General features: G+C 34.7%; 1 protein-coding gene across 1 annotated transcript in view; it reads right to left on the reverse strand.

Moving 5' to 3' along the window:
• Positions 1-13,444, reverse strand: part of SPATA17 (spermatogenesis associated 17) — a 125,535-nt gene that overhangs the window by 76,113 nt on the left and 35,978 nt on the right. The window contains exon 6 of the mRNA XM_019739978.3: positions 4,298-4,421. Within this exon, the coding sequence (XP_019595537.2) occupies positions 4,298-4,421 (124 nt within the window). The remainder of the gene's footprint in view (positions 1-4,297; positions 4,422-13,444) is intronic.

Consider the following 13,444-nt stretch of genomic DNA (forward strand, 5'->3'; position numbering starts at 1 on the left):
TTCACTCAGTGTAATATTAGTCATTTAGTTGTGTAATTTCTCTTTGTGCTAACATATTTACTTGCATAAAGATGACATAATTAATACCCATAAAAATTAGTAATAGATTTTAGAACTATTTTAAGATATACACTGGATCTGTAATAAAAATAAGCTTAAAATTGACTTTGAACCTATGCTATCAGTATGAATATGCAGTATATCAGCATAGTTGTCCTAAAATTATGAATACATTACATAATACATGCTTTCATTTATTATCTATGACTGAGTTTATAAATACAATTTTGGCTTACAAAAATATTCACCTGTCCTGAAGAACTATTTGCATGAATTGTTTTATTTCTACTCATCTAAGTTAAGCTATCTTAGCTATGAAAGTTGAATATAAAATTAGTATTTTACAAAACAGATCAAAATCATTTCTAAATTATTAAAATCACTAATAAAATATTGTTTCTCTCCTTGCTAAAATGCTATTAGAATATTCTTTTAAGCAGGTCAACAGAACATTTATGATCCTGACGTACTTCTTATAAAAATTATTTACACTTGAATATTTATTCAGTAAATTTTCAAATATCTGTACAAATTGAGAGTAAAAAGTTACACAAGCCTTACAAAACAAATACTCAATTCATACTTGGTTTTTATTGTGTGCTTAACTGTACATTTAATAGAATTTCAAATCAAAACTCTTAAAACAAGCAATAAAATTAATCTGTAAACATCTAACTCAGGAATATTTTCAATATCTACAGCTTAACTTCTCCCCAATAGCCAAGTCACGCCAAGAAAATCAGTAACACTACTTAGCCTCAAGTATGGGTCTTTCATTCTACCTGAGCCTTCCTTAGGTTTGAAAAAGTAAGATTTTTTTTTATTAAAATAAACAAAATAGTAAATGGAAGCAGGAAAACTGTAAACATGAATGGTTGCTAATTTCAGTGACTACCTGTATAAGCTGTAATAGAAAGTTGTTGATTTCCTTCTACTAAAACAATTAGCATTAAACTGAAATTAAATTGAATTCTGCTCCTGTGGTTAAGCATCCCATAACATGCATTTGTATGTCCTAGTCCTAGTACAGTGACAGATAGATTGGAGGTACTAAAAAACATGTTAGTTGGAGTAATTAACTGATGGATTTTAAAGTTAAGATTTATATTCACTCTATTAAATCTTAGTGTTGCATATTCTTGCTTAGGTGAAGAAAAAAATATTGCATTTTTTGCTTAGGTGAAGATTGTTTGTAATTATGACTTGTAATATCAGTTTTAAAATTCCTCCTCTTTATATTATGATGAAAAATACTGATGTAACGCTAATAAAGCAAATTCGGTGGCTATAAGAAATAAAACATTTGAAATTTCCAGTACTATCCTGTCAGTACAACTAACCCCCGACCAAAGTAAACAGATGAGATTAGAGAGACCAAAAAAGAAAAAAAAAGTTTGCCTTGGGAATGAAAGTGTTTCCCTAGTTCAAACGGTTGTCCTTTTATCTCATTACTTGTGATCAAATATTCAGATCATTTTAACGAAGTATACCAACTTGCCAGATCCAAATAAAAATCCCTGATATTTTTATAACATTTCTCCAAGAGAGGTTATTTGAGAACACAATCTCTGCTTTATTGCCCTCAGGTCTGTGAAACCAGGTGTGAAATGGAGGGGGTGGGGAGAAAGCAAAACAGCATTATAAAGCTTTATAACTACTTTCATTACTAACTAACGGGAAGCTAAGGAAGGAAATGAGAAGATGAATGACCCCAACAGCTAAGACAAACAAAAGAAAATGAAAAGTGTAGAATCTTAGTTTATCCTCCACAGGTTAAATTCTAATATGATTGCGATCATTCAAGGAATGCTCTCTAGGGGAATGGCACTATTTTAAATACGTTACATTTAATCCTTATAACAGTCTTTCGAGGTGCCAAGTGAAAAGGAGGCTCAGAAAATTCACGGTAATGTCCTATTATCTTACCTTAAGTGGGAGAGCTTTTGGATGTCAACTCAGCTGTGTCTGAGACAAGGCCCATACTCTTTCTACTGTACCACAGCGCCTCAAAGCAATTATTTGATTGGATGCTAAGGAGTTCGGGAGACAAGCAATCACTAAACTGAAGTCTACATACATTGATCTTACCAGAAGCCAGTGTGGTACAAACACAGAAAAATGGGATAGAAACGGACAGCCTGGATTGGTTAACACAGGTATACTTAAAACACAAGGGTAATTTATCTGAAATTTCATTAAGATCCGTAGTCACAGACAAGGGTGGTAGGAGCAAGGGTGGTAGATGAGGGTAAAGGCAGTCAAATATATGGTGATGGAAGGAGATCTGAATCTGGTTGGGAGCACGCAATGTGATATACAGACGATGTATTATATAAATGCACACTTGAAACCTATGTAATTTTACTAACCATTGTCACCCCAATAAATTTAATATAAAAAAATTCATCCATGAGTTGAGTCACATGGTCATTAGTGAAATAATTTGTTAGCCAGGCACTTAATTTTAAAACTGAAATGAAATAAAAATAGTTAAAAAAACAAAACAAACCCTAAGGTATGTAAAGTACTTATGATACTCTGGCATAAAGTTAGCACCCCATGGATATTTCCAAATTAGCTGTTATTAGCAAAACAACTAATTTTCTATGGACTTTCTAAATGATTCTACTACATACTGGATGTCTAGATAACCCCAGATAAAACAGAACTAACAAATGTTTCAGTTAAACTGGATTTCACCATTTTAAAAATTGCTTTCTCACACTACACATATGTATAAACAGCACAATTAGAACTCAGATTAAGAAAGATTCAAAGTAAAGAGGGTTCAGAGTTATCAAAATAAACAACTCTACCTAAGAGTTATTATCAGGTTTAAACAATTGAAGGGTATATTTATGGCCCTCAAAATTAAAAAGAAAGAAAGAAAGAGAGAGAGAGAGAGAGAGAGAGAGAGAGAGAGAGAGAGAGAGAAAGAAAGAAAGAAAGAAAGAAAGAAAGAAAGAAAGAAAGAAAGAAAGAAAGAAAGAAAGAAAGAAAGAAAGAAAGAAAAAACGTTTTGCTGAAAATAATTCTTGGTTTGTAATTCTGTATTTTATAAAAAGGTAGCCTACCAATCACAGAGCTAACATGTTTACATTGCTATGAATTTTATAATAAAAAGTAAAAATACTTTGACTTTTTAGTTTAAAACTGTCTTTAAATTACTGCATAAGTATTTAGAGTCAAAAGACCTCAGTGTGAGTACCAAATCTGTTACTGCTAGTTTTGTGTCAATAAATCAGTCACAGAATTATCTCTGAGTTTCCGTTTCCTTGCCTGTTAAGTGAAGATAACTCAGCTAGAGGAATCCAGGTCAACAATAAGATAGTCATCATTATGGAAAAGCACTGCTATGTAGACTACGACGTAGAGTCTAGAGGCGCGGGAAGCCTGTATCCCAAATGTGCATGGCCACCCAGTACTTAATGTGTTTTCCAACTGGATGCCTCTGAGGATGAGTCAGCCTCGGATCTCACCGTGCACCATTGGGACTTGACTTGCCCATGTTTGAAAACATTGAAATGTGTGACTCTAGCTACAACTATGAGACTGGACTTGAAAGTACAGAAGAAAAAAATCAAAAACCCAGAAACTGCTAGTTTCCTGCCCAAAGCTCAAGCGATAAACCCAACTCAACACTCAACTTCATGCGTTTTAGCCGTCTCTCTCTTTGTGAGCAGAATATTCTACACGTAACGTATTTCTTCTTAGCAACCTGTGCAGTACTCCGAATCCCACATTTATGTGTCTGTGTGAAGATGTAACTGCCGAGGGACTTTTGTTAAAAGCTATACCTTGAAAACGTGCATCAAAATTTGGAAGAGGTGCAAGAATGGTTTTAATCTCAACACGAGCTCAATTAAAAGAGAAAACCTGAAAACTGCCTCAGCAGAATAACTTGTTGGTTCTTGCTCAGGTCACAACACAACAGAAAGCCACTCAGACTGGGTTGGGAAAGCGAGGCTGTGCCCTTCGTGTTGTGTTGTCACAGTGGCAGATACACGGCTGACTTGGACCCTTCTGCCAGCATCGCAGCAGCTGCCTCTAGGAAGCTGCTGTGACAGACGAGTCACGGTGTCTGCGTGCACCGACACAGAAGCACGAAATTGAACTCGAAGTAGTGTCTTTGTGATATCTTTTCAACAAGTCATGTCCTATTCAGCCTGCTAGTTTATCTCTGTCAGGCTAGGGGCCCCAGTGGCTCGTGGGAGCTGTCAGGGACAGGTAGACCAACCTGCTTTGTGCTGAGGAGGTAATGCATCTTTCGGGCTTGGTAATCTCTTTTCTTCTCTTCCCTTTCGAGGTCGGCCTTCTTCTCTTCTCTCTCTTTCATATCTGCAAACTCCTCCAGGGCCGCCCTGCATCCGAAGTCGGCCGTTATTTATGATACTACAAAATCTGCTTACATTTTAATTCTTTCGCTAATGATAATCAAGGAAGTTTTTGAGGGGCAACCATCGTCCACATCCATCAAAATCAGCGGTGTAATCTATCTTACTTGTACATTCCTGCAATCTTTAAAAAGCACCTAAAGTGATTATTTTCCAGTGGTTAAATTTTTAGAACCAAATAACTATATATTATAAGTAAGTCAATATAAGTAAGTATAATGGAACAAATATACCAAATGCAACATGATTGCTGTATTAATTTCTTTGGCTGAAGATAAACCATTTTGGACATACTTAAATATCCCAAGAAAACATTTGACCTACTGATTTCCTTCAAGTTTTGACTTTATTTTTGCAAATCTCTTATCGTTTATTTTGTATACTAACTAATGAGCTAATTTTAAAAGTGTGATGGGCTTTTATACATATGCTTCATTTATTATAAGTTTACTTCTGTTAACAGTACAAGTAATATCAACATGATTACATATATTTACCTGCACTTGAAAGGTTGACATTTTGTCCAATTATATAAATACTGAGAATAAAAACTAAATTAGGTGAACAAGTTCATGTCATTCTGAATATAATAAAGTCCATTAAAATAATGAGATTTTTTCACCATTTATGTGTGTATCTATACATTTAAACACAAAATAAGATTTCAAAATATACTATGTAAAAAAAATACCTGCTAAATAGAATAATGTTGTCAAATATGAAAAAAACAAATTCTTTATTTTAATAGAACAGATACAATTTAACTATTCATCTTAAAATTTTTGAAACTGTACTTTATTCTTTTTAAAAACTAGATATGTAACTTAGTGTCTAGTTCTATAAGTAAAATATTAAGTACATCATCTGGGTATTCACCTCAAAGATATCAGGGTAAGTAGAGAGGAAACTTCTAAAAATAAGAGGAGATTCTCCTTTCTACTTCAATGTCTAGAAATATTTTTGTTGCGATTTCCTGTTAGAAGCGACTGATTCAATACTTCATACAAGGTTACTCATGAAACACACTGACGTTTAAAAATCACCGTGCTAGACCAGTGCAGCACTGCAATTTTTTTCAACATAAGATTAAATTGCAAAATAAATGAATTACTTAAAGTGGCATGGCCCTCATTTTCCCACCCTTCTCTTGAAAATTGCTTATTAATGTGAAAAAAGGAGTCAGAAAATAGCCTGTTTTACCTTATGCATAGTATTTTGGGGGCTTCTGCGCCCACAGAGCTGGGCTAACTGCACATTTAGATTGCGTTGGTAAGCTGGTACAATGACCTTTCCGACCTGTATCTCAAGGCTATTATTAATTGCTAAGTAACCTGGAAAAGCCAAACAAATTTGTTTCCATTGAAAGGATCTCTATCTGTGTCTGAGAATTTGTTCTGTACCAAACAAACCTCATTAACTGTGTCCATTTTTGACAAAGAACCAGGAATTAGAGGGACTGGTGACCTTTCTTTGTCCTTAAGGTACAAATTTCAAGGCAGTTACATATGAATAAATGAGATTTTTTTTTACAGGAAAAATATAATTGTATGTTATATAAAAAATTGAATATATTAATTTTCATCTTTACTTTTTATGTTATATAAAAAAATAAGTATTTTGTCTATAATTATTCTTGTAAGTCTTTAAGATAATTTCAAATAACCAAGGGACTGCCACTAAAAGGATAATTACTGATATTCATGTATATATTTGTGATTGCTCAGAAAACTACTGTACTTACCTTTGGAATGACATAAATTTATAGAACACAAACTTCTTTGTAGATACACACACACACACACATATATATATATGCACATATATGTGTATGTGTATATATATATATATATATATATACATATATATATATGTATATATATCTACAACAAAGTTCGTGCTCTATAAATGATTCAATGAATATGAAGAGATCTCACCTCAGAAAGAAAAAAGGCCCAATACAATGAACACATACACGAACAGGTGAGCTACAAAGAAGAACATAGGACTTGACACAAAATCAAAACTGTGAATTATTTGAAGTAGTAAAAACGGTCCATCTTCAGGATAGGGAAACGTAAAATGTAAACAGTGTGTACTTGCGGAGGTTGACAAGGAAAGCTACATCTGTGAGATGTGTGAAAGAATTTCAGTTTCCAGTATACATAGAAAACACACAACAAACTCAGAAGGAACTGGGAGGCCCTAAAAAATCCAAGAAACTTGACAAAACACTAGAAAAGCTAATCTGGGATAATCTCCAAACACAAAACAATTAATTTAATAAAGTCATACAATTAATCAATCTTTCATTCCTGATTTATGGCCATGCTTGAGAATATACAGATATTCTACACACCACAGATATGTCAAAGAGTATCTGTAAAAAGACCAAGTAGGAAGAGTTGAATAAATCATTTATCCTTGATATATAAGTTTTTGTTACATCACTAGGGACGAAGATATGGCTCAGTGTAAAGGATGTAATAAAAATTATGATCTCATTAAAGATTAAATGATGGAAACCATTCTAACTATGATTACCCACAAAATTATAAAACAGTGTCTATTTTTTATACAGGGAATTTTAAATCTAGTACCTTTAAAACAGTTACATTTTTTTCCCCAAATAATTTCAGGTTGTTTTTATTTCAGGTGTGCCATTTTATTTCTAACCCCACCCCCCAAAAAAAATCCTGCGATATATATGGGATAGGTGCTACTAATCACCCTATTTTACAAATATGAAAACACACAAAGAGATAAAATTACCTACTCCGAATGACACATTAGTTAATGACAGAAATGGAATCAGAATCCTTAGGTTTGTAGAGTCTCTAACTCCAGACCAAACTATAACCATCCTGATACAAGAAATACTATGCAGAAGATCGTTTTTATTGACCTAACCATGCATATTTTCTTTTATCTTATGATTCTGTTTCCTTCTATATAGTGAAAGAAACTGGGGTTATTCCTAGAACCTCCTGTATCACTTTTCATATATCAAAAGCATTTTGTGATATTAGTTTAACAATAAAGTTAAAAGTTACTGAAAAATGTGTGATGCCTTGAGGTGTCATTTCAGAATGTGTGCTATAAATCATCCACTATAATTGCCTCCAAGTGGCTATTATCATTCTTATCATCATTAGAATATGTAAATATTTTATTATCATTACAAATAACAACAGCAAAATATATTCAAACATAAGGCATGATTCCTTTTTTCTCTTACGGGTCTATTACATTCTACAATATATTATAGCCATATGCATGCGTCCACTTCCTGTACTCTCTCTATTGAGCGCTGAGGTCCTGAAAGCTTATTTATTGATGTGCCCCTCCCAAAGTAGTTGGCCTGTATCTGCCAGAAACTAGGTGCCAGTATCCCTTTTAATTATTTCTCAACCAACTACATTTCATCACCTGTGATGGTTTAGTGAGGAGAGGGAAGAAGCCATAGTGAGGAGCCTCGCTGAGAAAGAAGGGGGAAACCAGGACTCTGGCTCTTAGCCTGGGGCAGTGTGGTCCCTGGAACAGCAATACCTGGGGGTCACTAGAAATGCACATTCCCAGGTCCCACAGCAGGCGGATTCAATCAGAAATTCTGGGGGGTGGAACCCTGAGGCAATCACCTGCTTGCTCAAGTTTGAGAAGCACTAGATTACACCAATGAAAACTGTCAGCTCTGTTGAGGGATCGAGATGATTCTGTTCTATTCATTAGTATGACATCATGAAGGGACGCAATTACATTCAGTTAATAATCTTAATAGACTATCACCATATTAACTAAAGCACCACGGAGGACTACGAAGAGATGGGATATGCACATCGCAATGCTTTCATAGAAGTCATAATTTTGCCAGAGAAATACAAAAAATTATATGCAAATTGTTTTAAAAGCATAAATGCCCCAAATTTCAGAGGGAACTGAGAACAATATTACACAATTTCTCAAACAAAGACAAAATGCCATCATCTGCACTCTCTTTAAAAAAACATAATTCTAAGGGAATGGATTTCAACAATTCTCTAGAATCCTCCCTCTGTTTTGATGGCAAAGTCAGTCATGTGTTTCTGTTGTAAGAAGCCTTCAAAATAAAAATAGCTGAATAGCGGTAGTTTCTGCTGTGGCATATTATGACATAAAAGCATTTTCGTTCAATTTACTGAATGTACTTACACGTTATCTCTAATAATGGCTCCAATATATGCATATTAATTTAACCAAATAACAAGAAAATGAAAGCGAAAAGAGAAGGCTAAGTCTAAAACATAAGTAAAAATACTAACCACAAATAAAGCCAATTATATGCCTGGACTTGGTGTGTGACACCCACAAATATTTTGAGACTGGTAAAACTCTAGAACAGATTATCTGGAAGTCACTGAGTCCCAAAACATTTGCATTAGAAACAGAAGCTTCACTTTAAGTCCGTCGGACCATATAAACCACTTATTTTATCTACCTGGTCACCTAGGCCCTGGAACTCTGGGACAGGTGTCACAAATTTCACCAGGGTGGCACCTGATTAACAGAAAATACAGCTTCAAATTAAGCATTCTGTAGCACATCATCAATATTCGAGCACTCAGGTTGCTCCTGAACTCCAAACCTTACTCTGAAACCTGGAGATGAGACTTTGACATGTTAGAAACATTTAGAAAACTCCTCTCATAAAAAACAAACAAACAAACAAACAAACAAAAAAAACTTTTTAGTTACTTAAAAAACCTTAAAAATCCTTTGTTTGGTGCAGTATAAATCAACCAGTTTCTCTTCAAAATAGCTAAGCTGCTTTAAGAGTTAATATTATAAAGAAAATCGACACTCATTTGTTTATTCAGTGAGTCAGTCATAAGACTGTTTAAAATATTAAAGGAAATAAAGATGTGGAAAGCTCAGTCCCCAGGCCTTCAGGTAGCTTGCAAATGAAATAGCTGATAACTGGACAATAGAAGAAGTCTACAAAGAAACAAACGTGCAGTTCTTCAGTTCAGAGAGCTCACTTCCAATTAGAGGGATCAGAAAAGTCTTTGTGTATGTGGAGACACGGGTCGGGACAATGAGCATGTTTTCACTTAAGGAGAGAGCTGGGATAGAGGAGGGTGTAATGCAATGAGGCTGGGTTACTCACAGAAACTCTCCCTCTCTGGTAGGCTTGGTCCATCAACAGCAAAGGTGGGGAAAGCACGTTAGAGTAGAAGAAAGGTTTCCTAACTTCCTAACCAAGGGTAAATGGGCTCCCTAAGGGGAATGCCAGAAAATCTGTACTCTATAGAGATTCTGAGAGTGAAAAAGTAAAAAAAAAAAAAGAAAAAAAAAAAAAAAGATAATGGTTGATGTTATAAAATTACAATACCATGACTTCACTCTGATCATAAAAAGGGATCATCCAATTGCTCCATTATTTCATTTGCCTACTTTGCATGATTTTAGAAAGCAATAAGGCTCTATTCAAAGATCATTCATGAAAATCAAATTTTTTCTTCTTCAGGCTCTTTTGAATAAACTTAGTTGAAGAGAATTTTTTTGTATAGTACTCTTCCTAAAAATATGCACATAATTCGTTTTAAAATTATTTTCTTTTTTTTTTTTTTTCTTTTTAATAGTCTGGATACTTTCTGTAAAAGGAAGTACATTTTTATATGACATATATGGTGTCAAATAATTGAGAGTCACATTGAGCTAACACAGTAATAGGCATAATAACACGTATGCACATTGTGCATTATTTTCAGGAGCTCCAAGTGCTGCACAGACATTAACCCATCCTCAATACATTACACTGAGGTTGTAAAGAGCAGGTGTTATGAACAAGGTTCCTGTTCTTCTTTGTGAAATGAAATGACATTACAGATCGTGACTCTGAGACACAGCGTGCACACGGCTCCCTGCATAAAGGTAAATGAAGGCACATCATCCTCTGGCCTCTCCTTTGCGTGTCTCTGCAGTGATTCAGCTGTGCAGGATGAGACTCAAACTACTGAAGGTTCATTTTGGGGTAGGGCTCAGAGTTGAGGTACCTCCATTTTCCACTTCATATGAAAAGAACTGCAAGAGTGTATTTACTTGGTGTTTCCTCAAAAATCACACCTTATCTCTCACTTAAAAGGAGTTGACTCCATCGTAAAGCGAAAATAATTGCTGCTGCTTTTGCATGCAATCCACTCAGCACGGACCAGGGACATCCCCAAACGGATCCTGAGGCTGTCACAAAGCAATACGATACCCGAGGATGATGCCAACATATTTTAAAGCAGTATATCCCATGCAACTTCACAAAATTATCTAACGCATTTTAGAAAACTATTTATTGACCAGTTGTCTCACAATCAATCTTAGAAATCACTTCCATATGAATGCCAAACAGAATCCCATCCTATTTACTGTTGGGCAGGATAAGAAAAGGTTACTAGTAGAAAGAACAGAGAGAGAGAAACAAACTGGAGTTTTCTTCATTCTGTCCCATGTCACTCCTGAGAGAGGAAACAGATTAGAAAGGAAACAAGAAGGAAAAAGCTGAAAAGCATTACAAAGGGGTTAACAAAAAGCCATTAAAAAAAACAAGTAATGCTTTATTAACTCACTAGTTTTGCAGTATGATACTACTGTATACCTTTCCTTTTTATCACAAAATTTGTTTATTATGTATATATAAACTCTAGGAATTCCCATTGTACAATGATATTTTAACTAAGATACATGTTAACAGTTTTCCTAATGATCCATGTTTTTAAGTATTAGACAATTTAAGAATATAATGCAAGTATTCATTTTGAGTTTGCTTAATTCTTACGCTAAGAAGACACTCTGAAATATAAATCCTGTATTTCTAGGACCTCTAAGTCATCTTTTGCTATGCAACTCCTAAAAGGAAAGAGATATAAGAGATTACATCGATCAGATTTGTGTTTCAGAAGAATCACTCAGGCAGCAGTAGGAAGGATAGATGAGGAATGAGAACAGAGAACTAAGAAAAGAAATGATAGGTTTGGGGAAATAATTATTTTATCCATGAACATGCTTAGCTTGAGGTGTCTGTGGGTGTCCAAGTGACAATGTTAGCTGGCATTTGAATAGATGGTTATAATAATCACAAGAGAAGTTCTGGGATAGAAAATACTCAAATTGGTGAATCATTCGAACACAATTGGTAGCAGAAATCACAGAAGTGGAAGAGATTGTCCATAGCATGTAGAGTGAAAAAGCAAGTGCATTAAACAGAGAATACTGATACTTAGGTCCGGCAAATAAAAGAGAGTACACAAAGGAAACGGTGACAAAACCATTTTCTAAGTAGAAACCAGGAGAGAGTGACGTCTGAGAACTCAAGTTACAAGAGAGATTAGACAAGAAAATGATCAACACTGTCACATGCTTCAGAGGCCAGAGAAGGTCAAGGCCAAACAGACCACTGGAATTATAAGTTTTTTTTTAGTACTATTTACATTTTCTCCATACACTTTCACAGTAACTTAAACAGATCTTCAAGTATGACTAAAAAGTTTGTATATTAGTAACATATCCCGTACCTGAATCTGATTTCCACTCTATATCTCAATCAGCAAGATTAAAAGTAGCATTACCAGTCCTTATCACAGAATTTAAAAGGGGAGAAAAAGGAACGCCTTTTCATCTATCACATATCACAAGATCAGCGAGGCCAAGTGAGAGCTAAGAACTTCTAAACCTCCATTCCGCCAAGTTGGACAACCACAGGCTAAGTCCACGAACCCACATATTTCAGGCCTGGCTTTTAAATTAGTAACCATTTAAACCTACACTCTGGCATTTAAAAAAAAAAACAAAACAAAAAACATTGTCAGATTGAGAGAGAGAGAGAAAGAGAGAGAAAGACTTGAAATTCAGACAAGCTTTTTTCTGTTTTAAAAGTTTACAGAAGTCACTGTTCAGTGACTTATTTAGTGTCTCCTATTGAAGATTCATACGTGAAATATATTTTAGAATCAGTGTTAGGAAAAGCTGTTTATTGGCACACGCAGTGATGTTTTCTCCATTTTGACAATGGGACGCCCTTAACTACCCACGTCCCCTGATCCATCACACCATTCGTGTTATCAGCCTGTATTTTCCTTCACTGTGGTCCCTATTTCCCTTACCCTTTTCTTATCTATCTTTTCCTAAACTGCTTGAAATTCATTGTGTAAAGAGTTAAATTTGAAAAAAAATTAATATACAGGTGAAGTAATTATACCCAGTGTAATAAGATTTTCCCTTCTATTAATTCTATCTTGGAAATGAAGCTTTTTCCCTCCCTACTTTGTACATACTTTGCTTTTAAAACGTTTTGAAATAGCAAATTGTTAAAGGTAGTGCATTGCTAAAAATACCGTAAGTGGAAAGGCTGTGATCAAACAGTTGACATCATTCCATATTTTAAAGTGACTGTATGGACTATGGCATTAAATTTCTAATTATGGATGCTACAGACTGTTTGTAAAGCAAAGAACATGCACTGTATTTTAAGTTAGACACTCTAGTATGTTATCATCTAAATTCCACCAAATTAATTGCTATACTTATTTGTATCTTCATATTCACAATGATTCCACAGACAAAAGTCACCTGTGATAGTTAACATTACAGACCAACGTGGCTCTTGAAAACGAAAATGCGATTTTCTTTACGTCTTAGGGAGCCCTTACTAAAAGAGCCTGTCGTCTAGATATAATCAGATAAAGCCAAACTGAGATCGTTTAGTCGGCTGACATCAGAATATTATATTTTTAAATGAGGTTTATTGAAATGTTATCTTTAGGTAATCGTATTTATTCTCCCTGTTTACACACTATCTCTGTGCTCTACTTACGTCCTTGAAATCGGGAACGGGGACACCACAGTATGAAAAAGTGGCCTGGCTGCTGGAGTTCATAAATTTTGTTCAGCTTTGGATGAGTTCAAAGACTTGCCATGTAAGAAAAGCCTTACAGAGGGAATTTATCTGATTATGGCAGTAATAATTA

Source organism: Rhinolophus sinicus, chromosome 6 (assembly GCF_057876585.1).
Source record: "Rhinolophus sinicus isolate RSI-liver-muscle chromosome 6, RSI-T2T, whole genome shotgun sequence".
NCBI lineage: Eukaryota > Metazoa > Chordata > Mammalia > Chiroptera > Rhinolophidae > Rhinolophus > Rhinolophus sinicus.